At 45.0% G+C, this 26,643-nt stretch overlaps 1 protein-coding gene across 1 annotated transcript; it reads right to left on the reverse strand.

Annotated features, from left to right (window-relative positions):
• Positions 1-8,363: 8,363 nt before the first annotated feature.
• Positions 8,364-9,848, reverse strand: LOC123429685. The gene has a single exon (XM_045113697.1). The coding sequence runs from the start codon at positions 9,845-9,847 to the stop codon at positions 8,606-8,608; it is 1,242 nt and encodes a 413-aa protein (XP_044969632.1). The 5' UTR covers position 9,848; the 3' UTR covers positions 8,364-8,605.
• Positions 9,849-26,643: the final 16,795 nt, after the last annotated feature.

Consider the following 26,643-nt stretch of genomic DNA (forward strand, 5'->3'; position numbering starts at 1 on the left):
CCTAAGTACAAACTTTCTCCGAGTGTGCACTAAACGTCGCACTCGGGGACTTAGCTGCGATCAAGAATCGCCTAAGTACAAACTTTCTCCGAGTGTGCACTAAACGTCACACTCGGGGACTTAGCTACGATCCAGAATCGCCTACGTACTAACTTTCTCCGAGTGTGCACTTAACGTCTAAGTGCACTCGGGGACTTAACTGCGATCAAGAATCGCCTAAGTACAAACTTTCTCCGAGTGTGCACTAAACGTCGCACTCGGAGACTTAGCTGCGATCACGAATCGCCTAAGTACAAACTTTCTCCGAGTGTGCACTAAACGTCGCACTCGGAGACTTAGCAGCGATCACGAATCGCCTAAGTACAAACTTTCTCCGAGTGTGCACTTAACGTCGCACTCGGGGACTTGTCTGCGATCAAGAATCGCCTAAATAGAAAGCTTCCTTTGAGTGTGTCTCACAGATCCACTCGGAGGCTTAGCAGACCCTCATTGAGGCTCATGCAGATGTCAAGACAACTGACAATTACATGAGTAGCAGAACCTCATTGAGGCTCATGTAGATGTCAAGACAACTGACAATTACATGAATAACAACTCGCTCCGAGTACGACCTGACTTAGCCGCGATCACGAATCGCCTAGGTACTCGATTGCCTTCGAGTGTATCCTCCAGATCCACTCGGAGATTCAGCAAACCCTCAGTGAGGCTCATGCAGATGTCAAGACAACTGACAATTACATGCTCCGCATGTTTGCCATTGGCTTCATCAAGACACGCCAAACAAAAACCACGAGCCAAAATCGTGTCAACAATTCTTTGGCAAAAGAAGAGCAAAAGATTCGATTCAAATTCAAAGTTCGTCTAAAGATAGTTGGTTCGGTGTAGATCAAGCTTATCCACACCGAACCACAAATGTGACGGCCAACAGCAGTGGCCAAAGTTTCATACAGCTAACACTCGGCATACCGAGTTAAAAGTTTTCTTAAACGTCGTCAGGACTGGCACTGGGACTGGCAGGCTCCACGAAAGTGTCGAGGTCGATCCCGTCTGCGATGTGAGTGGCGCTCTCAAGGAAGGTCTCCATGAAATCTTCGAATCGAAGCTTTTTGGTGTTGGCGACTTGCAACGCCTTCAGCTTCTCTTCGCGAGCCTCCTTGCAGTGCACTCGGACCAGCAACAACGCCATGTCGGCACCACAGCGAGCCGCAGATTTCTTCCATGCCTGCACTCGGTTCGGGACCTCCTCCAGCCGAGTCATCAAACCTTCCATCTCTTGCCGAGACTCGTCTTCAGGCCAAAGCTCCTTGTCGATTCGGCCGACGACCTCTCTCAGTCGACCGATGAAAGATCCCACGTATGTGCGCTCGGAGCAGGTCTCGATTGGCGTCCTCGCCGAGTGGAACGTTCGGAAGAACCGACCGCTCAACGTCAGCTGCCTTAGCCTCAGCGTCCATGCAAAAATCTGCATAGACAAGACGAGCAAAAAATAAGCACAGAGTGAAATACACAGTCAAGAAGCACTCGGAAAAACAGAACTTACCACCAAGAAGCGCTATCATCTTCCTTGCCGAGTCACTAGCGTAATGCTCCTGTGCTATGCATCGCCTGTTCAACACCTGCATCTGTCCCAAGAGCTCGGTCCTTTGTTTCCCCATTTTCTCCACTTCAGCCGCCAATGCCTTGTCTGCCTCACGGGACTCCTCCAAGGACTTTTCTCGTTCAGCCAGAACATCCTCCAGACCAGCCAAGGCAAGCATTGCTGCATCCAGTTCCGCAGCAAAATGAACCTTTTCAGCCCTCAGAGTCTCGTACGCTGATCCCATCTCGCAAGTCTTCTGCAAGTCAGCGCCAAGAGACGATCAGACAAATTCAACAAGGACAACAATAAAAAATCGAAGTTCTTCAGACCCCTGCCGACGCAAGCAGTCGACAGCGGTCTCGGGGACTACACCCAGTGGGTTCACTAAGAGTGACCCCACTGGCATGAAGCTCAAACAGACCCGCCCTATTGAGATACATAACAACAAAAAAGCCTATGAGGTTACTACTACCCGACCTGAGTAAAATTACTCTCGGGGACTCATCCAGTAGGTGCACTTGGAGTGCACCCACCGGTAACATTCGAACAGATTAGTTTTGATCTGATCAAGTTAAAGAAAATGTATATAAAGACAACTGCCGGTGCAAGCACTCGACAGAAGTCTCGGGGACTACACCCACTGGGTTCACTAAGAGTGAACCCACTGCAAAATAATCATACTATATCCGAGTACATTGCTTAAACACCCAGTGGGTTACAAGAGGAAAGTAAATACTTACTAGCCCACTTACTCGGATATCGTCTCGGAGTTCCAAGCTTCGCTTGTACACATACACGATGGAGTTGTACGCTCTCTTGGCGTCACCCGCCATCAACTCCGCCTGCACCATGGCCTCCTTGGCAGCTCCCACCTGATCTTCCGGGAGGCGCCGGGCGGCGTACTGGACAGTCGACGGACCTGGCACCACAAGAGACTCCTTGGGCATCCCAAGTCCTGCTCTAGTCAGTTCAGCAGCGATAAGTGCCGTTTCAGTCGACGGCATCGTCTCAGTCGGTGGCGTGTCCATGGCAGGAGTAGTAACCGGTGGAACAGCCTCAAGGACAGGCACCGTAGCTTGCTCGGGCCTCTCCTGGTCATGCTCCTCCACGGGAATCACCTCTGAAGGAAACCCGACCGAACGACGTGAGATCACAGGAAAAACGCAAGACCAAAGACAGAATTCGTGATGCAATAATGTAAAGCTCTCGGAATCGCCACGACGCACCTGGCTGGGATGTGACAACATTGTCCATGTCCATGGGATCGCCCCCCTGGCGTGGCGGAGAGGTGGCGGAGGTGGAAGCTCTGTCGAGTAAAATTCATTCGACCAGTAAGCATGAGTTCAATCAAATACTGGAAGAAGATAGAAGAACAATGCACTTACGTTGAGGTGACGGGAACTGTGACCCTCATCCGCGGCAAAGCCTTCTGTCGTGGGTATAAGCCTGACAGTAGATGTGTAGGGTACGAAAGGATGGGCAGAGTCTTAGCTACGGCGAGGTTGTATGAGTTCAGGCCCCTCTGCGGTGGAGGTAATAGCCATACGTCTCAGTGCTCAGGGAGCTTGTTGTCGAGTGGAATATAGAATATAGTGAATTGCTAACCCCTGCACCAGTGGGAGAGGGTGGCTTATATAGAGTGCGCTGCCCTCCATAACGGTTCGGTGCACAGGGGTGGAGTAGTGGCAAATAAATGCCTGCGTTACAGGTAACGTACGTCTTAAATGCTAATAAAGGCACATGGAAACGTATGACCGTTTCCCTCCAGGGGGGTTACGATGCACACAGTGGAATCCAGTCGGTTAGTTTGATAAACTCCGAATGCTAATCTCCGACTGGACGGTCGAGGATCTGTTACCGACTGGATAAAGGGAACTCCTTAGTTCAGTCGGAACTGACTAAGGGCCTTGTCCCTTATGAGGGGTAGTCCTTGGGTTGGGCCTTCAGGGCAGGCCTATGACCCTACCCTAGGACTATAACCCCATCACCTTCCGAGGCTTAGATCCACTCGGTTTGGCCACCTTAGAGGGCTGGCCCGCGGGCTCAGCAGCAGAGTCCCTGGTCCTCTTTGTGCTCCGAGCACTCGGAACCACGGGAGCAGCTGGCGAGGCACTCGGAACCACATGAACGGCTGGCGGAGCACTCGAGGCCGCTGGAGGAGCCGACAGAGCCACGGGTTCGTGGCGGCGTTTGGTTCGAGGCTCTGGAGGTGGGTGTGTGGCGAGTTCTGCTCCTCATCTTTCCCCTCTTCTTCTTCGGACTCCTCCTCCATCTCCCCACTATCGGAGACGTACTCGACGCTCTCCACGCTGCCCTCCTGGCTGCCTTCGTCCTCCTCGGCCGAATTTCCGTTCGAGACAGGAGAAAACCAGTTGGTCCACGCCTGCACGAGATACAGTCGACAACATCAGACGTCAGACAGTAATACAAGAAAAGCGATAAATCTAAGACAATCGGGTGCACTCGACAAGTTATACTCACCTTATTCGGAGGAGGGTTGTCCGCGCGGAAGGGCTTCACTTGCCGGGATCCTCTGGGATTATCGCAGGCGCCTGTGATGTTGAGGACCCACGATGCCCCCAGCTCCTCAGTCACGCACTTGCGGTTAGTCCGAGTGGAGTCCTCAGGCCCCGTGTAGTGCCACATGGCGTGGTGTCGAGCTTGCAGAGGCTGGATACGCCGACCCAGAAAAACCTCCAACAAATCTATGCCAGTGACTCCCTTTCGGACGACCTCTACAAGCGCTTCGACCAGAGGCTGGATCTGGATCTTCTCCATCTTCGTGAGCGCGAGTTGCCTAGGCGGAGCCGGTCGGGTCCTAAGCTAAAAGGTGGTAGTCCAGTGGTGGCATTCGGACTAGCAACGTCCTAGCAGTAAAACCAAGTCGACTGCCAGTTCCTAACAGATTCAGACAGCTGAAGAGCGGGATAGCTACTTTTACTTTTCTTTTGAAAGCCTAAGCCTCCGCAAAGCTAGAGGAGGTGAGTTTTGTCATCCGACTGGCTCAGCCTTTTTATGGTTTGGGATCTAGCAGAGAAGATGTGCTTAAAAAGCCCCAAATGGGGAGGACAACCGATAAAACACTCGCACAGCACGACGAAGGCAGAGAGATGGGCTATTGCGTTGGGAGGAAAATGGTGGAGCTGCGCCCGAAGTGGTTCAATATACCTCTGAAGAAGGGATGAGGAGGAAGAGAGAAGCCCTCGGTGCACGTGACTGAGCAGCAAGACGCGCTCCCCCTCCTGGGGCGCCGGCTCAGTCTCGCCCTCCGCTAGCAACCTCCACGTCTTGTGCTCGATCATGCCGTGCTCCACCAGCTCCAGCATGTCCTCCTCCGTCACCGTGAGGGGAGGAAATCCCCCTGGATCCAACCCGCCGGCAGTGCTCGCTGCCGCCGCTGAGCAGGAGACGCCGCCTTCCCCTTCTTCTTCTGCGCCTCGAGCTTCCTCGTCTGCCCCTTTGTCATGGTGGAGGCTGCAGACCCGCAGGGAAGAAGGAGAAGGAAAGAGCTTGTGATGCGCAGGAGGTGGCAAGAGAAGCGGGGCAAGTGCGAGCTATCAGGCGAGTGCAACGGAAAACCCTCGCTGTAGAGGTTTAAATAAGGTTCCGACTGGGTCACTAGCAGGTGGCCCCGAAATCTTATCCATCGACCGGTCGCTGCGATATTAGTGGAGGAGATGAAGGCGCGAAAATCTAGGCGGCAGATACTACTCGATTACGATGTCGTCACCCCCGCCGAGCGCCGCGACAACCGAAATTTGAGGATCCCGGAAAATCCGCCGCTGTCAGTTGACTGGTCACGTCGAAAGATACCACGGAAGCACTCGGTCCCTGACGGTTCGTTTTACAAATACATACACTCGGATCACTAGTCAAGAAGATAAAATGGATCGAGGCAAACAACGCCAAAGTCGCATCCGTACCAGTCGGATCCGTACTCCAAGCATCGCTTCGTCGTTCCAACCCCAATCCATTCGGGGACTAATGATGGGGTTATAGTCCTAGGGTAGGGTCATAGGCCTGCCCTGTGGAGCCTACCCAAGGACTACCCTTCATAAAGGACAAGGCCCTTAGTCAGTTCCGACTGAATTAAGGACTTCCCATCATCCAATTGGTGACAATTCCTCCATCATCCAGTCGGAGATGAGCATTCGGAGCGACTCAAGCATATCGACTGGATTCCACTCTGTACATCGTAACCCCCCTGGAGGGCAACGGTCATATGTTTCCATATACCTTTATTAGCATTTAAGACATACGTTACCTGTAACGTACGCTGCTATTCACCACTACTCCACCCCTGTGCATCGAACCATTGTGAAGGGTAGTGCACTCTAGATAAGCCGCCCTTCCTCACTGGTGCAGGGGTTGGCAATTCACTGTATTCCATATTCCACTCGACAACAAACTCCCAAGAGCACTGAGACATAGGGCTTTTACCTCCTCCGTAGAGGGGCCTGAACTCATACAACCTCGCCGTAGCTAAGGCTCTGCCCATCCTTTCGTACCCTACACATCTACTGTCAGACTTATACCCACGACACCGGCCATCAGGCCTAGATTTCAGGCCCAGGTCCGGCCCATCGCTGCTTAATACCGTCGGGCTTCGGGGCTCGGGTCGGGCCCCTTCCCTAAAATGCAAACACAACAAGCCTAGGCCCGACCCGACGTATGCTTCGGGCTCAAAATTCAGGCTCGAGCCCGGCCCATGGGCAAGGTCGGGCCGGGTCGGGCTTTTTCGGGCCGGGTCGGGCCGAGCCGTCTGGGCCGGGCTACCCATGGCCAGATATAAGGCACGTCCTCCCATGGCTGAATCGGCCCGAGGATGAGGACTCCGGCCATCGTCGACGGATGCTCAAGTGATGGGGGCGCGAGAGCCCGAATCGCCAATCCCGTCACCTTCATCCACACCAAGCCCCATGTAATAACATAATATTAAGACCTGATCAAGACATTGAAAATGCATACAACCAAGAAAAATAAAACAAAAGGAAAAAAACAAAGAAAGCTGACACGGGTCAACACCTTTTTAAAAAATGGAGGCAAAAGATTTACCTCATCAGTTAATAAAAAAAAGAATTGTCTAGTTAATTAATGGTAAATCAGTCAAAAACCAATAAATATAGACCACATGCGGAGTACTTGCTAAAAAAAACTCCATGCACCATGATCAACCCGACAAACATACATAACGCGCAAGCATCACGACCCCTTGCATTTCTACGTCGCAAAGAAACCCCTACCAAGATCAAAGTTGATGACAACGGACACCATCATATCCATGAAGACGAACCAATCAAAGATGATGGTCGAAGAGACTCAGAATCAGCCATTAAACAGCCGCAGACACCTTACCAATGCCACGTCTATACGTGTGAAAACCTTTTTCACCTTCTTGATTTTGCCTGTAAAACCCCCCCTCCTCCGCTAAGAGGCAATCAGTCACCAACGACTTGCGATCGAACAAGCCTGAAAGTGTGTAATCTGAACTGGCAGCGATTTTTTCTGCACAAAACTGATATACTCGAGGAATAACAAAAACACCAGAAACACACGACCGATTTCTGAAGACGTGTTTGTTATATTGGTGGCATATTGTTGGAGGGTCCCCCGATGTTCCTTGCCACAAGCTGCCAATTCAAACGAACGAACAAACATTGTGTCAAAAGGTAGGGCCGGGAGCTGTTGGTAGGTGTTGACTTGGGATAGGCCTCTAAAATCTGAACTGGCAATCCAGAGTTCTACACTTCCTCAGTTCTTTTACAGAAGTTCTTCTGCACTTGTACTGGTGAGCGGCACTGTTCCGTGCAGTCTTTTGTTTCATTTTTGTCTGTCCTTCTCTCTGGACTTGACATCACCTTTAAATCTTTAATGATGCCTAATGCCTACCCACATGGCCACAGCTGCATAATTTTCTGGAGAAAAAAATAAGATTAGCACCGTTCATGATGATGTCTCGCTCTCATGTCTAATCACCGTTACATAAATTCCTCCAACATCAGGATTATCACCATCCATGGTGTCTGCTCTCCTAGAGCACATTCCAGGCAGTAGTGCCGTATCTTCTTCCAACGATTGGTGTTCGGTTAAACATCGACCAACAATTCTACCATTAAATCCAGACCAGAGAAAATTACTGCTACTTGCCTACTTGAGAAGAGAATCTTTGCAAGAAAAGCTCAGATGAGAATCTTTGGAGAGGCAGATGGGTGATGCGTCTGCTTGCATCACCGAACGAGCAAGCCTCTACGCTACTACCAGTAACAAACACCTCATCTAGCTAAGCTCTAATCATGCCAGTTACTAGCATCCAATCCCCATCAATTAAAAACCCTGGGAATGTCAGATCCGCCAGCTTATCTTAACCCGGATTATTCCGTCCGCGGTGGTGCGGTAAGCTCAACGAAACAGTTGTGACAGTTCGCAGTGTACCTGAAACCATTATACTACGGCCCGTAACAGCTCAGGGCGTCAGCAGTTTGCCGCCGCGCCGAGGCCGATCGATCGCATGCACGCAGCATCACATCACACAGCCCGACGGAATCCCACAACAGTATCCCCATGTTGCCGCCGCTGCGTCCTCCCTGGTTTAATTCGTACTACTAATATACGTGAGCCGATGCAGGGTTTGGTCGCCTAATCGCGCATGGAATTAGCAGCACAGCTCTGGCAAAGACAGATTTAACCTCGTGGTGCTTGCTGATGATCCTTTTAGGAGATCCGGTGATGTGTGCTTGGAACTTGGAGCCTGCTGCATGCGGAAATTGAGCCAAATGCTTCTGAATTTGCGTGTAAAGAGAGAGCAAATATACTGATTTCCAAAGAATTTGCGGATCCCATGTACTACATAGGTACGTATCTACACTTGCATGAAAACCTTTGTGGTGATTCACACACGAAGAAAGAATACAGATCAGGAGGGCAAACCAAGCAGGAGCAAAACGAATAAAACTGTTCTCTTTCCCCATTTTTTTCTACTACCAAAGCAGCCAGCGCCATGCATGTGCGCGCGCGCGTCGTCGGCTGTCAGTTGGCGGCGGCGGTGGCGTTCCTGCCGCGGTTGGACGACGAGGAGGAGTAGCTGCTGAGCTTGCGGCTGATGGAGTGGATGGCCGGGTTGGACCTGAAGTAGCCGAACAGGCTGTTCCGGTGGAACGGCAGCGGCGTCGTCGTCCTCCGCCGCATCTCCTCCGCCGCCGCCCTGCTCACCGTGTACGGCGCCATGTCGCTCGCCGACGCCGCCGAGCCCCTCCCCTTCCGCATCGACGCGTCTCCGCCGCTCTTGAGCATGCTGTACTTGAGCAGCGGGTCCTTGCCGGCGGTGGCGCGGCCCTCCGACGCGCTGCGGAACAGGAACAGGTCCTTGAGCCGCCACTTCCGGCTGCCGCTGCCGCAGCCGCGCATCAGGGAGGCGGCGCCGCGAGGGGAGGGTGGGGAGGAGCAGAACTCGTCGTCGATGGGGTCGCCCCTGTACGGGGACAGAGACCGGGTGGCCCTCCTGCTCCGAGAAGACACGCCCGACGAGGAAGACGCAGGGGCCGGCCGGCCGGACCTGCCCCTCATCTGACCCTGATCGGCCGACACCTCCGCTCGATCCCCTGCCGCACCGCCGCGCACCGCGGACATCGTCCTCGCTCTTCTCGGCGACCGTGGGGAGACGGAGACGGAGGCGTAGGAGTAGTCCTCGTCGGCGGCCAGGCTGCCGCTCGAGCGCGGGCCGTTGAGCGGCCGGATCCTGCCGCCCTCGAACAGCTCGTCCGCAGCGGCGAGGATGGGCGTGGACTCCCTGAGCTGCCCGCTGAACCCGAACGCGAAGTCGAACGTGGCGGCGTCGCCCTGCTCGTCGGCGGCGTAGCTGCTCGCCCTGGACGGGCTCGTGGGGGCGCTGGAGAAGAAGTAGCAGTAGCTGGGCAGGTGGCTGCCGCCGCTGCCCATGGCAGCCGCGGTTCTTGGGCTGCACGGCGCGCTTGGCGCCATGACAGGCACCGCCACCTCCATCTCTCTCTCTCTCTCTCTCTCTCTCTCTCTCTCTCTGCCTACGGCTCCTCTGCTGCGCCTCTCCTCACTCTCCGCCTCTGCTCCTCTGCTATACACTTCTTTAAAGATAGATGCCTCCGGATTTCGCTTATGTAGGTGGCGAGGCTTTGGGTGGAGATGGAGATTGGAGAGAGGAAGGTAGGAGGAAGCTGGATCGATCGTAGGGGGTGGGGGGATGGGTGAAGAGAGGGTGGAGGGAACGTTAAAAGCCGTCGCCGAGACATCGACCATGTGGTCGTATACGCAACTTGCTCGTTTTAAATTCGATTTGACATCAACAGTTCGTTAAGGAATTAGCTGCTCGGGGGTTTGAAAATAACACGCTCTTTTTGTTTCCATGCATGCAGCCGCTAGCAGGGTAAGAGACCGTGTGAATTGGTTGGTGAATGCCGTATATAGCGATAGGAATGGTACTTTTTTTGACATGATAGGAACGGTATTTTAGTGATCACACAAAGGTAAAAATCGGGGAGATTTTTTTTTTTTTTTTTTGCGATGAAAAATCGGGGAGATTATGGATACTAATTTTGGTCTAACATCTTTCCCAGCTTTCCAGTGCAATTCAAGCCTCAAATATTGTTATTCTGTTTTATGACACATCGAAACAGTTCAGACCAGTGTCTAACGTTAAAAATTAAAATGAGATCGATAGGCACTAGCGACTAGGGCATATTTTTGTAGAAGAAGCCCATCCAGATGAGATCATGGCAATTCGGTTCCGAGAGAAGTCGAACCCGGCCTACAAGGTAACGCCATCGCGTCCATGCCAATAAGCTACTGCTCTGTTCTCACCATCGTCCAATGTTGCATGGAATGGAAGAACTATTGCACAGGAATGTCTTCTTATACTTTTAGCCTACCATAACACATACTCAAAGCAGAGAGTCACTATAAAACGGGAGAATATCTCATGAAAACCAACATTCAAATAAAACTTTGTGAAAACCACGCTTGAAGTTTAAAAATGTGAAGAAAAAAACACGAGATGTTGAAAAACTAATGTTTTATTGCCATGCAAAATTTCAAGTTGAAACATATTATGAAATGTGAGCTATGAAAAAAAAGACAAATTCATCATTGAATACGGATGTTAATATTCGGCACTACTCAATGCTCTCTTTTTTTTAATTTTCGTTGCCCACATTCTGTAACGTGTTTGAACTTTAAATTATGCACGGCAATAAGTCATTACACTCTTAACATCTTGTATTTTGTTTAGGTTTTCTTGAAACCACAAAACATCTTTTCCGCGGGGGTTTCATCGGTTTCCACCAAATGTTGGTTTTCATGTGATATTCTCCACTATAAGATTAGTTAAGTTTGGTGAAGAAAATACCAAATTTCTGCAATCAAAGGCAACAATGAAATGCAGAAGATATCACAATGCAACGCTTCAAGATGAGCAAGGCAGAGAACACAAAGAACATCATACCAAAATAACAATCTTATACAGATCTTTCAGACAGAGGTTTGGTACCCCTTTCCCTACATATAACTTATTAAGCTTGGACTAGTTGATTACTACAAATAATGTTCTTCCAGCTCTAAAAGAACCTTCCTCCAAAGAAAAAATTGATACAATGATCAACGGACTCCCCTTGACAAAGTTGTAGGCCCTGATGGCTTCAACTTTCATTCCATCAAACATTGTTTGTACATAATTGCTCGAGATTTTTACAAGCTCATTGCACTCAGAGCATCAATTCATCCTACGTCATTTTGATTCTCAAGAAAGATTCCCCTGCTACCGCCAATGATTTTAGGTTTGTTTTTATGTTGAATTACAAACTAAAAATTATAACAAAGCCGTTGGCTAACATACCGCAAAAAATTATTTTGGAGCTGGCACACACAAACAATATGGATTCATTAATTCAAGGTTGCTTGGCCTAAGCATATGGATACATCCAGTATGTCCTTAGTCAAAGAAAGACATTATGATTACGAAGCTAGATTTTAGAGAAATCCTTACAACGGGAGGATTTGGACCTAGATTGATGACATGGACATACATGATATACTCCTGTGTTTTTCTTCTGTTCTATTAAATGGGTTCCTAGGAAACATTTTCTATGCGAGAGAAGTGTCGGACAAGGTGACCCTTTATCCCCTTTGACATTTGTGCTAGCTTCCAACATCCTTCATCCATCTAAATGAGGCAATGCACACAAAATTGATTTGACCTCTCCCCCTTATTACTAATACCATCACATATTTTCCAGTAGTTTAGTATGCAGATGATATAGTTCTAGTTACGAGTGTCTAATCAACAAAATTACAATAAATTAAGAATCTCCTTTTGAATTTCTCTATTTACACTGGTTTCAAGGTGAATTATGAAAAACCTTCCATGGTCCCAATCAATACTGCAGGTGATAAGGGATAAGAGTTAACTACTGTTTTGGGGTGTGCAATTGGTAGTATGCCTTTCACCTATCCGAGGCTTCCTCTAAGTTTGACCAAGCCAAGACTCGAAGACTATTTGCCTACTCCACTTTACTCTCCCATGGTGAAAATTTGGTGCTGGTAAAATCGGTCTTCTCAAGTTTACCCATTTTTTTCATGAGCACATTATTGCTTCATACTGCTATTCTTGAATAACTAATTAAATAACTCAAACATTGCTTGTGGAGAAAATATGACATGGAAGACAGAGGCAATCCACTCATTGCATTGGATAAGGTTTGTCTCCACAAAGATCAAGGAGGATTGGGAGTACTAGATCTAGCCTCTGAAAGCACATATGCTCCCTTGGTGGTTTTGATAATTTATGACAACATGCATTGTCTCTTGGACTAACACTTTTACCTAGTATATTTTAGATATAGTCCACAGAGAGCTTTGGCTATAGGATTGTGAGGAGATGCCCCTTTGATGCAAGGAAGGAATAGGATTGGCTAAAGCTTCACGCAAGAAGACTCTACATTTTACATTTGTGAGAAATCACTTTGAGTCCATAGGAAAGCCAATACTATTAAAAGAGGATGAGGTATTATGATTAATTGGTTGCTCAAGTGCTTCGAGATAACCACCAAAAATACTCATCTACTTTCCCACAAAAGTATATCTGTCCCAAGCCAAATATGCAAAATCAGTGCCACCAACTTTTCATACTTGGATATACTGATTTTAGACTTAGGCAGATCCTATGCCAATCCCACCATCTCGGTACAACCAACATTTCTATCGGTGCCACCGAGATTGGGTGACCAACATTCCGTTGAGCTAACTTAAGTTTCGGAATTTCCGAGTTTGATGTCAGTCTCACCGAATTTGGGAACCAGTCTAGGTCATCGTATCGGTACCACCGAGATTCATATATCGGTCTGATACGTCTCCAACATATCTATAATTTTTGATTGTTTCATGTTATTATATTATCTGTTTTGGATGTTTTATATGCATTAATATGTTGTTTTATATTATTTTTGGGACTAACCTATTAATCTAGAGCCTAGTGCCAATTTCGATTTTTCCACGTTTTTGAGTATTGCAGATAAGGAATATTAAACGGAGTCCAAACGAAACAAAATGTCCTGAAAGATTTTTCTTGGACCAGAAGACACCTAGGAGACTTGGCGTAAGGGAAGGGTACCTGCCGGGACGCCACAAGCCTGTAGGGCGCGCGCTAGGGGGTGGCCGCGCCCCCTGGCCTGTGGGTCCCCTGCAGGCCTCCTAACCCTATTCATTGGCCTATAAATTACCAAATATTCCCATATCGCCAAAAGAGCCACGAAAATACTTTTACGCCGCTAGGAGCCTCTGTTCCCGTGAGATCCAATCTGGGAGCCTTTTCCGGTAATCTACCGGAGAGGGAATTGATCACGAAGGATATCTACATCAACTCCATTTCCCCTCCGCTGATGTGTGAGTAGTTCACAACAGACCTACGGGTCCATAGCTAGTAGCTAGATGGATGTTCTCTCTCTTTGATATTCAATACCATGTTCTTCATAATCTTCATGGAGATCTATCCAATGTAATACTCTTTTGCGGTTTGTTTGTCGATATCCGATGAATTGTGAGTTTATGTTCAGATTATCTATGAATATTATTTGAGTCTCTTCTGAATTCTTATATGCATGATTTCATATCTTTGCAAGTCTCTACGGATTATTGGTTTGGTTTGGCCAACTAGATTGGTAATTATTGCAATGGGAGAAGTGCTTAGTTTTGGGTTCAATTTTGCGGTGTTCTCACCCAGTGACAAAGTAGGGGTAGCGAGGCACGTATTGTATCGTTTCCATCGAGGATAAAAAAGATGGGGTTTTCATCATATTGCTTGAGTTTATACCTCTACATCATGTCATCTTACTTAATGCATTACTCTGTTCTTTATGAAATTAATACTCTAGATGCAGGCAAGAGACAGTCGATGTGTGGAGTAATAGTAGTAGATGCAGAATCGTTTTACTCTACTTGACACGGACGTGATGCCTATATGCATAATCGTTGCCTTAGATATCTTCATAATTGTTCGCTTTTCTATCAGTTGCTCGACATTAATTTTTTCACCCACCGTATTATTTTTCTTTATGAGAGAAACCTCTAGTGAAACCTATGGCCCCCAGATCTATTTTCCATATAATTTCAGATCTATAAACCAAAAATACTTTTCTGTAATTTATTTACTTTTGTTTCCGTAATATTTTATATCAGATCTCATCCTTGCAAATAACTCTGAAGGGATTGACAACCCCTTCATAGCGTTGGGTGCAAGTGTTTGATTATTTGTGTAGGTACTACTATTGGGGCCTTGCTTGTTCCTCCTACTGGATTGATACCTTGGTTCTCAACAAACTGAGGGAAATACTTATTTACTTCGCTGCATCACCCTTTCCTCTTCAAGGGAAAATGAACACAAGCTCGAGAGGTAGCACGGTCTCACCAAGAATTCAAAGTTGCCACATTTAGTGCAACTCCGTACCACTGAGGTTAACATTTCGGTGTCACTGAGTTGGGCAATAATGTTGTAACGGTTGGATTTGGGGGGCGCTTATATATACCCCTCCACCTACCTCTCATTCGCAGAGGAAGCACTCAGAACACACTTACACTTGTCAGATCCATTTTTCTGAGAGAGAGCCACCTACTCATTGATGACGAGTTGATGGATATACTTCTCGCCCCTCGTTGGTTACCCCAAGTGGAAGGTAGAGATGTAGTCAGCAGTAGATTTCCCTTACACGGAGACTGTAAGGTTTATCAAACCAAGAGGACTCTGAGGCTCAACAAGTAGGTGTCTCCTGTCCTGGTCAGCAGAAGACGTGGACCTGCACACACAACAAATAACTTTGCTCCCAACGAGTACAGAGAGGTTGTCAATCTCTCTAGCCTTGTAGTTTGCAAAGGATCAAAATACAAGCGGGAATGTAATAGTGATTGCAACGGAAAAGTAAATGAAAGTGGTAAATGATGGAGGTGTAAACAATGATGGTGATATGGACCGGAGTCACATGATGTTCACTAGTGAGGTCTCTCTCCCAAAAGACGATTAACAACTATGCTTGGGGTAAACAAATCACAGTTGGGCAATTGACAGAATTATGATCGCACCGCAATGCTAATTATGTTACTTGATAGTTAGAGGTTCAATAGTAATGGGCAGTACGCCAAGACAAGTAGACCATTTATTCATCAGCATCTACTTACTAATCATCCACCTTGAGATATCTATCCAGAACATCTCGCCGGTATTAAGTTGCAAGCCCCACCCAAAGTGTAAACTCAAAGCAACGGACAACTGCATTAACGAACTATGCGTAAGGTAAACAATCCTTCCAAATGTGGTCACAAGCACCGTTGTTTTCTCCCTGGTGGCAACAAGCACATCCCCTAGTCTCATGTTTCTGTCACTCAAGCTAGACATCGAGGGGCATGAACCCAGAATCATGCATAACGCTCCCTCTTGGAGTTACAATCTACTACTCGGCCAAAGCAATAAATAGCAACGGAGAACATGCATGAATCACTAAGGGACATAATATAAAAGTATAATCAAATATATAACTCATAACAATCTGAACATAATCTCATAATCTATCGTATCCCAACAAACCGAGCATAGCAAAAGCAAGAGAATTACATAGATGCCTTGATCATGTAGGGAAGCTCACAAGGACTAACCATTGAACCACAAGATTGGAGAGAAGACATCACATAGCTACTGGTCATGGACTCATGGTCCAAGGAGGACTACTCACGGCACGTCCGGGAAATGTCCATGGCGGTGGAGAAGCTCCCGAAGGTCAATCCTCCCTCCGGCACGGTGCCGGGAAGAGGTCTCCTGACGCTCCCGATCTCGGAAGCGCTACGGCGGCGGAACGATGGAGAAATTCGCGATTCCAGAAATTCTGCAAGGGTTTCCTCTCGGGACTCTAAATATAGGCCAAAGGAGGGCACCGGAGGAGGTGGGACCCACCCAGGGACCTCCTAGCGCGGCCTAGGGCCTGGCCGCGCCAGCGGGCCGCCTCGAAGGCCCCTGGCCCCCCTCTGGCCCAGCTTCGGTGATCCGGAAGCTTCTGTTTCGCTGATTTTTATATTTTTCTGGAATTTTTCGGGCTTCGGAAAATTGGGTAAAAGCTCCTGCAAAATAGACATCAGTAGACAGAAACTGGCACTCGGTGCACTTAGTTAGTAGGTTAGTCCAAATATGTGTAAAATGATATAAAGTGTAGCAAAACATATAACAATGTCACCCAAAAGATCATGGAACAAACAGAAATTATAGATACGTTTGGGACGTATCACTCATGTGTTGAGATCAAGAGATTCCAATCCAAGCATTTTAAACTTGATCTCTAGCCTCCCCAAGTTGCTTTCCACTAGATCAATCTCTCCTACCCCTGCAAATCCGTGAGAGAGTGATTGAGTGTTGAGCAGACTATCTTTTGAAGCACAAGAGCAAGGAGTTCATCGTTCTACCACATCTATTACCTTTTGGAGGGTGGTGCCTCCTAGATAGGTTAGGTGTCGCTTGGGAGCCTCCTACTTCGTGTTCTGGAGTTGAACCAAGATGTTTGTAAGGGCAAGGAGATCGCCTACTTCGTGAAGATCTACCATGAGTGAGGCTATCCTGTGCAGACGGAAGCCGTGCTGGAATAGACAAGGCCGCTTTTTCGTGGACCCCTTGTGGGTGGAGCCCTTCGTGGACTCTCGCAGTCGTTACCCTCCGTGGGTTGAAGTCTCCACTAACATGGACGTACGATAGCGCCACCTATCGGAACCATGCTAAAAATCGACGTGTCAACTTTTTCGCGTTTGATCTTCCTTGCTACATGTGCAAAGTCTTTACTTTCCGCTTCCATATTTCTTGACTAGCATGTGTAGGGTGCACTAGACTTGTTAGAATCGCTAAAATTTGCCAACCATTAAATTGGCAAAAGGCTAGGATTTTAATTTATGCAAGTAGTCTATTCACCACCACCCCTCTAGACACCACTTCTATCGATCCCTCAATTCGTATCGGAGCGAGGTCTCCAAAACCTTGGTTTAAACACCATTGGGGGAAGACGAATGTGCCTAGTTTGGAGAATATTAGTTGTAGAGTGCCTATTCTTGATGGGGAATATTTTAGACAATTGAAACATGAAAGGCTTGGTATATTTGATGAATTCCATTTGCGCCAGTATGTTAAATATCCATATGAGCCTCCCATTGATCCTTTGCATCCTTCTCGTGATGAAGAATTTGATATGCTTGGCAATGTTAAAACTGTAAATATAATCATTAGAGGACTCCCAAGAAATGTGCTTAATCAAATGCAAAATTTGGAGTGTGCTCATACTTTGTGGAAAAACTTAGAGAAAAGATACCCCCACTATTCACTGAAAAATCTTGAGATCATTTTCCATAAATGCATTGCCTTTCACAAAATGAAGCCAAATGATCCTAATTTTGATAAATGTCTATTTGAGATTCGTGACCTCATGCATGCTAAAGGAGATGTCATTACTATTAACAATATCATTGTTGAAGCCATTCGTATGCATAAACATGAACATTGTCATAGTCAAAATTCTGATGAAATTCTTGTTTCTAATGATGAGGGAATTTTGTTTGATGATGACTATGTGGAGCATGGCTATTATGATGAAGATGAGGAGTTTGACATTTAGTATGAGAAGACCATGAGGAACCTTAGTCTTATGGAGAACCTTAGAGATAACATGGCCGGAGGAAAGGAGTGGATACTTGACAGTGGATGCACCAGTCACATGACCAGAGATAAAGATATGTTCCATGAGATCACACCAAACTGTGGACCTCAAAGGTATGTGACCTTTGGAGACAACTCCAAGGGCAAGGTACTTGGTCTTGGTAAGGTGGTCGTATCTCATGATAGTTCCATTCAAAATGTCATGCTTGTTCAATCCCTTGATTACAATCTTCTTTCCGTATCTAGACTAGCAGATCTTGGTTTCAATGTGCTATTTACGAAAGTTGACTGCTGAGTGTTTCGTAGAGAAAACCATAACATTGTCTTTGCTGGTTTCTGTAGAGGTGATCTATACATTGTCGATTTCACTAAAAAAATCCAAACATCGTACATGTCTTATTGCAAAATATTCTAAAGGTTGGTTGTGGCATAGAAGGTTAGGACATGTTGGTATGCGTAATCTTGACAAACTTATCAAAGGTGATCATATTCTTGGTGTTAAAGATCTTATCTTTGACAAAGATAGACATTGTAGTGCTTGTAAAGAAGGAAAGCAAGTCAGTGGAAGTCGTCCCGTGAAGAACATCATGACTACAAGAAGGGCACTCGAGCTGCTTCACATGGATCTATTTGGTCCTAGTGCTGACTAGAGACTCGGTGGAAATTCTTATGGTCTAGTCATTATTGATGATTTTTCCAGATTTACATGGGTATTCTTTCTTGATGATAAGTCGCGGGTACAAAAGATATTCAAGAACTTCGCTCTGAAAGCTCAAAAACAATTTGAAGTGAAGATCAAAAAGGTTCGGAGCAACAAAGAACGGAGTTCAAGAACACGAATGTGGATACTTTTCTTGACGAAGAGGGTATATCACATGAGTTCTTAGCGACGTACCCACCTCAACAAAATGGACTTGTTGAGATAAAGAATCTGGGTCTCATAGAGATGGCCAGAATGATGCTTGACGAATACAAGACGCCAAGACACTTTTGGGCAAAAGCCGTGGAAATAGCTTGCCATGCCATAAACCGACTCTACTTACACAAGCTTCTGAGTAAAACAACATACAAGCTACTCACCGGTAACAAACCCCAAGTTGGATACTTTCGAGATTTTGGCTCCAAGTGTTATATTCTTGATAAGCATCGTCGTTCCAAATTTGCTCCTATATATTATCAAGGTTTCCTACTTGGTTACGGATCAAAATCTCACACTTATCGTGTCTACAATAACTTCACTCAAAAAGTTCAAGAGACGGTAGATGTGAAGTTTGATGAATCTAACGGTTCGGACTCGAACAACTGCCAAATGATGTAGGAGATAAGGAACCTTCGCAAGCCATCCAAGATTTATCTATTGGCAAGATTCGTTCCATGGATGTGAAGGAAAGTACTTCATCAACTCAAGTGGAAGCCCCTACTTTGCGTCAAGGTGAACCACAGAACGACATGGAGGCATCCACAAGCGGTACACGACATGAGGAAGAAGAGGAAGAAGTGCATCGTGATGATCCACCTCAACCTCCCTAACCACCACCTCAAGGAGATGACACCGTCAACGACAACGAGAAAGAAGATGATGATGAAGAAGCTCCACCATCCAACAAGAATAAGCTACCATGAGTTCAAGCAAGAATGGACAAAAACCATCCGCTGAATCAAATCTTCGATGACATACAAACTGGGAGAATCATTCGCTCTAAATCTCACTTAGCTAACTTATGTGAGCATTATTCTTTCATCTCTAGCATTGGGACTATGAAGGTTGAAGAAGCCCTTCAAGACCCAGATTGGGTGAATGCCATGCACTAAGAGCTACACAACTTCGAGAGGAACCAAGTGTGGACACTTGTTGAGAAGCCCAAGGGAGAGCACGACATCATCTGTACAAGATGGGTGTTTCGAAACAAGCAAGATGAAGATGGAGAGGTCATATGCAACAAGGCGTGTCTCGTAGCCCAAGGATACATGCAAGTCAAAGGTATGGACTACGGTGAGAATTATGCCCCCGTTGCTAGACTTGAAGCCATTCGCATTCTTCTCGCTTATGTCAATCACCATGATATTACTCTTTACCAAATGGACATCAAAAGTGTTATTCTAAATGGTGAAACTGAGGAGGAGGTTTATGTCAAACAACCTCCTGGCTTTGTGAACCCCAAGAAACCTAATCATGTTTATAAACTTTATACATCTTTATATGGTCTTAAACAAGCCCCTAGAGCTTGGTACAAATGTCTAACAAAGTTTCTCATTGAAAACGGTTTTGAAATAGGTAAAATTGACGCAACCTTATTCACTAGAAGAGTTAACGGTGAACTATTTGTGTTCCAAATATATGTGGATGATATTATCTTTGGTTCTACTAACCCACATTTTAGTGAGAAATTTGGAAGATTGATGTTATAGAAATATGCTATGTCAATGATGTGCGAGCGGAAATTCTTCCTTGGATTACAAATCAAACAATCGAGAGAAGGTACGTTTATCTCCCAAACCAAGTACACCAATGACTTAATCAGCAAGTTCAACATGAAAGAGTGCAAAGGTATGAGAACCCCCATGCCTACTAGTGGACATGTTGACCCCAGTAAGGAAGAGAAATGAGTTGATCAATGATTGGTTCACTGCTATATCTATGCGCCTCCCATCCTAACATCATGTTGAATGTTTGCATGTGTGCCCGATACCAAGCGACACCTAAAGAGTTTCATCTATTGGCTGTTAAAAGAATCGTGAGATACCTAATACATACACCAAACCTTGGCATATGGTATCCCAAGGGATCTTCTTTTAATCTTGTTAGCTATTCCGACTCGGACTATGTCGGAGACAAGGTTGATAGAAAATCCACCTGAGGTACATGTCAATTTCTTGGGAGATCTCTTGTGTCTTGGTCATCCAAGAAACAAAACTCGGTATCATTATATACTGCCGAAGCAGAATACATTTCCGATGGATCATGTTGTGCGCAATTACTATGGATGACTCAAACTCTTAAGGATTATGGCATTCATTTTAGAAAAGTTCCATTGTTGTGTGACAATGAAAGTGCTATTAAAATTGGATATAATCATGTGCAACATTCTTGAACAAAACATATTCAAGTGCAACATCTTTTTATTCGTGATCATGTTGGTAAAGGAGATATAAATCTCAAACATCTTCGTACCGACAAACAATTAGCTGATATCTTTACCAAACCACTTGATGAGAAAGTATTTTATCATTTTAGGAGTGAGTTGAATATCATTGATTCTTAAAACTTGAGCTAGACTCGCGGATGCATGCAAGGGCATGAGCTTGATTGACTATTACTTGATGCTATTGATACGATACTATCTTATATCTTGGAAAACTATGCTCCCTTGTATTGCATCTAACCTTTTGCGGGTACTTGGAAGGACTACACTCCACAACATTGCAACCAACTCACATAAAAAGCAATCTTGACATGGCCAAGTATCAACAACCCCTTTTCGGAGATGAAGGAAGAAGACAACAAAAGCATATCCTTGACGATTATATGATATTGAAATTCACCCATGTAATTTGGATACATTATTTTATTCCTTGCATGACTAACCAACGTAGGTGAAATGTGAACCAAAACAACAAGGGTTGCTCCCAACTCAAGATGATCTTCATCAACATTGAGCATCCACAACAAGTTCACGTAAATACCACGTCATCAACATCATTCGAAGGTATGTACTCGTATCCTTGATAAAGCTTTACACCAATTCATGAGGTAAAGCAACTCAAGTGATATGAAGACATAAAAATGCTTAATCAAAAAATGGTAATCCCATTTCACGCTTAACGATGAGTATGACCTATGATCAAGCATTCTTGCTTGACTCATCAAGTCAACATACTCTAATATAGGTGACCTAGTCACCGCCCAACATCTAGATGGATATTCTTGTATGGTTCATGTTTATAATGTTTGATTTCTTGGAACCATTCAAAATTCATCTATATGTGTTTTATAAAAAAATTACATATTTCTTTTACTGTTTTATCATGTTCTATCTCAATTAGATTTCCTCAATTGGTCTCTTATAACAATCTTTAGATTATTTTTTCTGTCTATTTTGAGTTAAGGAGTTGATTTTCATTGCAACTTTATTTCACCGATCTGGGAAACTCAGTCCAACCGATGTATCCGAGAGGGATGTTGTCATTCTCCGTTCTACCGAATCATATTGCCTCGGTGACTCCGAAATACATCACTGCCTTTGATTTCTAATATTTTCTGGACTTTTGCCTTAAGGGGAAAAACATTCTCACTGATCCCAAGTTTCTTTGCCACCTAAGATCTTATTGAACATTTTGGGAAACAAAATTAGTTTTAGCATAATTTACTCGGGAGGAGAAAACTTCTCTAGGGGGAGACAACCTTAATGATCCCACACAATATAAGAGGGAGAATCATCCAGGATCCCTAACATAGGGGGAGATAGTTCAAGGAGATCTTATCCATATTAAAGGGGGAAACATTCAATGAACCCTTACCTACTATCTAAGGGGGAGACAAATTCAAGGTATCCTTATCAAAAAGAGAAGAATCAAGGATCCCTTTCTCTCAATGAGACCTTACCCTCTGGCCTTTTTGGAAATTAATGCCAAAGTGGGAGAAATATCAATGCTTCCAATAAGCTTACAAAAGGGGGATACATATCAATATGGGGAGATATATGTTCCTAAAGTAAGGTCTACCTAAGGGGAGATGTATCAAACCTTACATATTAAGGGGGAGAGATAAAATTGTGTCAGATATATTTGCTTTTCACTATACATAATTATCCAATCCAAAGATAAAACTGATGTAAGATTGAACTTGTCTTACCCTACCTACTCCCAATATCTACACGCTATATTCAGGGGGAGAGGAAGATTTACATATTCATTATTAAGGGAGAAAGTTCTCAATTCTCTTGGAGACATATTTATCATCAAATCCTATTTTCAATATGTCTTCAATATCTTGGTACTTTTTAAGCTCTTTGCACCTTTACAATAGAGTACTCTTGTGTTATCTAACATTTGTTTTCTCAAGTGTACTCCGACTGCTAAGATGCTCAAGAACCTCAAGGTAAGTATATGATCATATCCTTGTTCATGATGATATCTTGTCTCTTGCACATATTGTTTGCAAGAGTGAGTTCTTAACATGGAAATCCTTTCATTCACATATGTTTGATGCATATAGCTAAGATCTATATGACGTGTCTTGCCCTTCTACCATGTGTGTGCCCATGCAGTCCAAAGCAACTATCCTTTAAAAAGGGATTGCACACATTTAGGGGGAGCTTGTACTAGTCATGTATTTTTCAAAGCTATCATATTCTAATGCCTATTTTTATTTGAAGCTTTGATTGTATGTTGTCATAAATTACCAAAAAGGGGGAGATTTAAAGCACATGTGCTCCCTTGATGATTTTGATATTTCATGACAACATACATTGTCTCTTGTACTAACACTTTTACCTAGTATATTTCAGGTATAGTCCACAGAGAGCTTTGTCTATAGGATTGTGAGGAGATGCCCCTTTGATGCAAGGAAGGAATAGGATTGGATAAAGCTTCAAGCAAGAAGACTCTACATTTTACATTTGTGAGAAATCACTTTGAGTCCATAGGAAAGCCAATACTATTAAAAGGGGATGAGGTATTATGATGAATTAGTTGCTCAAGTTCTTAGACATAGACACCGAAAATACTCAGCCACTTTCCCACAAAAAATACATTCGTCCCAAGCCAAATATGCAAAATCGGCGCCACCAACTTTTCATACTCGGCTATACCGATTTTACACTTAGACAGATCCTATTCCAATCCCACCATCTCGGTACAACCAACATTTCTATCGGTGCCACCGAGATTGGAGACCAACATTCTGTTGAGCAAACTTCAAGTTTTGGAATTTCCGAGTTTGATGTCGGTCTCACTGACTTTGGGAACCAGTCTAGGTTATCGGTACCACTGAGATTCATATATCGGTCTCATCGAGAATTCAAAGTTGCCACATTTAGTGCAACTCGGTACCACCGAGGTTAACATTTCGGTGTCACCGAGTTGGGCAATAATGTTGTAACGGTTAGATTTTGGGGGATGCCTATATATACCCCTCCACCTACCTATCATTCGCAGAGGAAGCACTCAGAACACTTACGCTTGCCAGATCCATTTTTCTAAGAGAGAGCCACCTACTCATGTGTTGAGATCAAGAGATTCTAATCCAACCATTTGAAACTTGATCTCTGGCCTCCCAAAATTTCTTTCCACAAGACCAATCTCTCCTACCCCCACCAAATATGTGAGAGAGTGATTGAGTGTTGAGGAGACTATCTTTTGAAGCACAAGAGCAGAGAGTTCATCGTTCTACCACATCTATTACCTTTTGGAGGGTGGTGCCTCCTAGAATTGTTAGGTGTCGCTTGGGAGCCTCCTCCTTCGTGTTGTGGAGTTTAACCAAGATGTTTTTAAGGTAAGGAGATCACCTACTTCGTGAAGATCTACCGTGAGTGCGGCTAGTCCTGTCTGGACGGAAGCCATGGTGGAATAGACAAGGTCGCTTCTTTGTGGACCCCTTGTGGGTGGAGCCCTCCATGGACTCTCGCAGTCGTTACCCTCAGTGGGTTGAAGTATCCACTAACATGGGCGTACGATAGCGCCACCTATTGGAACCATGCCAAAAATCGTCGTGTCAACTTCTTCGTGTTTGATCTTCCTAAACTCTACTCCTTACTACATGTGCAAAGTCCTTACTTTCCAATGCCATATTTGTTGACTAGCATGTGCAGGGTGCACTAGACTTGTTAGAATCGCTAAAATTTGCCAACCATTAAATTGGGAAAAGACTAGGATTTTAATTTATGCAAATGGTCTATTCACCCCCCCCAAACACCTCTTCTATCGATCCCTCGGCCTCTCATAACCAATGTCTTCCGATGCAATACTTGCAAAAATTACTCAACAATGATGAACTTCCTTGGGTATGGGGCACATATTACCTCAACATATCAATTTGCAACAGAGCGATAGTGTCCTTATGGTGGAAGATCATAATCAAGTTGATCTCGGAATTAAAGAGGGTTGCTAAATGCTCTCTCGGACAAGGCAACACTGTCACGCGTGGCAGAATAACTGGGGAGCAAACATTCTTGAACAAATATTTTGTGATCTATACTCATTTGCTAGGAATGCAAATGTTTCTATCAAAGATTGTTAGGAAGAAGATGATGAAACTAATAACTTACATACTCCTAGTCCTGACAAGCATATCAACAACATCTACACCTAAGGTTGATATGTCAACAACAAATTATAGGTATTTTGACAAGTGGACCTATCCATGTAAGGCCTTTAACTACGCATCTATTTTGATGTATAAGATTGTAGAGTAAGGTCCTCCAACTCATTTCATACACAAAAATCTCTTGAGAAGTGCTACCACTCCCGGGCACAAAAATTTCATTTGATTGTTGTTAAACGACGGAGTAAACTCAAGAAATTTGTTGCAGAGGAAACATCTGCATCTTCCTTCATATAATTGCGACTTGTGCACTTTCCACACGAAATAAAGTTGATTGCACTTGTTCTCAGACTGCCCTTTTCCTCTAGCATGTTGGGACATCATCTGTTTTTACAGAATCAGAGGTATTTCTATGTTGGATAATATTTTTTTTGACAAAGTCTACTCCGCCTAGCAATTTTTTGCTTGACATAATAATTATGGGTCGCTAGAAAATTTGCATAAGAATAAATTCAAAAAATATTCAAAAATGGCCTACTCAATGCCACTACTTGGAGTCACTTGCTCAAAAATGATATGCCTCTCAACTCCCATTGAATTAAAAGCAAGCATGTGACATAGCTCAAGAACTAGATTGATCTTAATCTTAGCTAGTGTTGTTTTAAGTGGATTCCCAGACTGAAATTGGACGAGCCTTAGGATTTTTGTATTTTTGCATTTTTCTTCTTTGTACATATACTTTAACTCTATGAAAATTCCATACAATGATTATTCGACGGTCTAGGATTCAAAATTTCCGTGGATGCCAAGTATTATTTTTACATTGACCGCCTTTTTAATGTCAGATATTATGTAACTCGACATCGGAGTCAAGATATTACACAAATCGAAAAGATTAAAAATCATAAAGATTGCTATAATGTCAGAAGTGATACAATTCCGTGCGAAGGAACCTCAAAAGATAAAAATCATAAGCAAGTTCTCTCAAAATGCAAATAGGACCTCAAAAGATAAAAATACACAGTCGGGTCTTGACGCTACTAGCGATCTCGTTTGAGAGCTATGTCCACACCTCCGACAATGACCTGAAAAAGAGCCACCCCTTCCCAATGGAGGTTGAAGAAGAGGGTGTCGGGTTTCACTAGAAGATCCACCTTAGTCCAGTGAATCGTCCCAGCCACCCAAGAAGCTTGCTGGAGTCTTGTAGTAATTTTGTTCTCAACTCTATAAGCTAAGGTCGGACCAGAGGAAGAAGATGAACATTGGCAACCCTCAAAGCTAGCTTCATATTCACCTAGATCTCCAGCAGCCAAATCAGGATCCATGCACCTTCATGTATTGTCGCGATGGTGGCATTAAGAAGAGGAATGAATGGCTCCTCGTCCAGCCAGATATTTCTTTCCCACATGCTTATTGAGAATTATATCGAAACTTTGCTAACCCCCACCATCAAACTTCACCATGGAGGGGGAAAAGAGGGAGGGGAGAGGGCCTCCGCCTAGCGCCACGCAAGAATGGCATAATGCTCATATCCATCAAGGCAAGTCCTAACACAACTAAACCATATACTATGTACGGGAAGATCACAAGCTCGTGTCCTTGGACATC

This window comes from Hordeum vulgare, chromosome 2H (genome assembly GCF_904849725.1).
Source record: "Hordeum vulgare subsp. vulgare chromosome 2H, MorexV3_pseudomolecules_assembly, whole genome shotgun sequence".
Classification (NCBI taxonomy): domain Eukaryota; kingdom Viridiplantae; phylum Streptophyta; class Magnoliopsida; order Poales; family Poaceae; genus Hordeum; species Hordeum vulgare.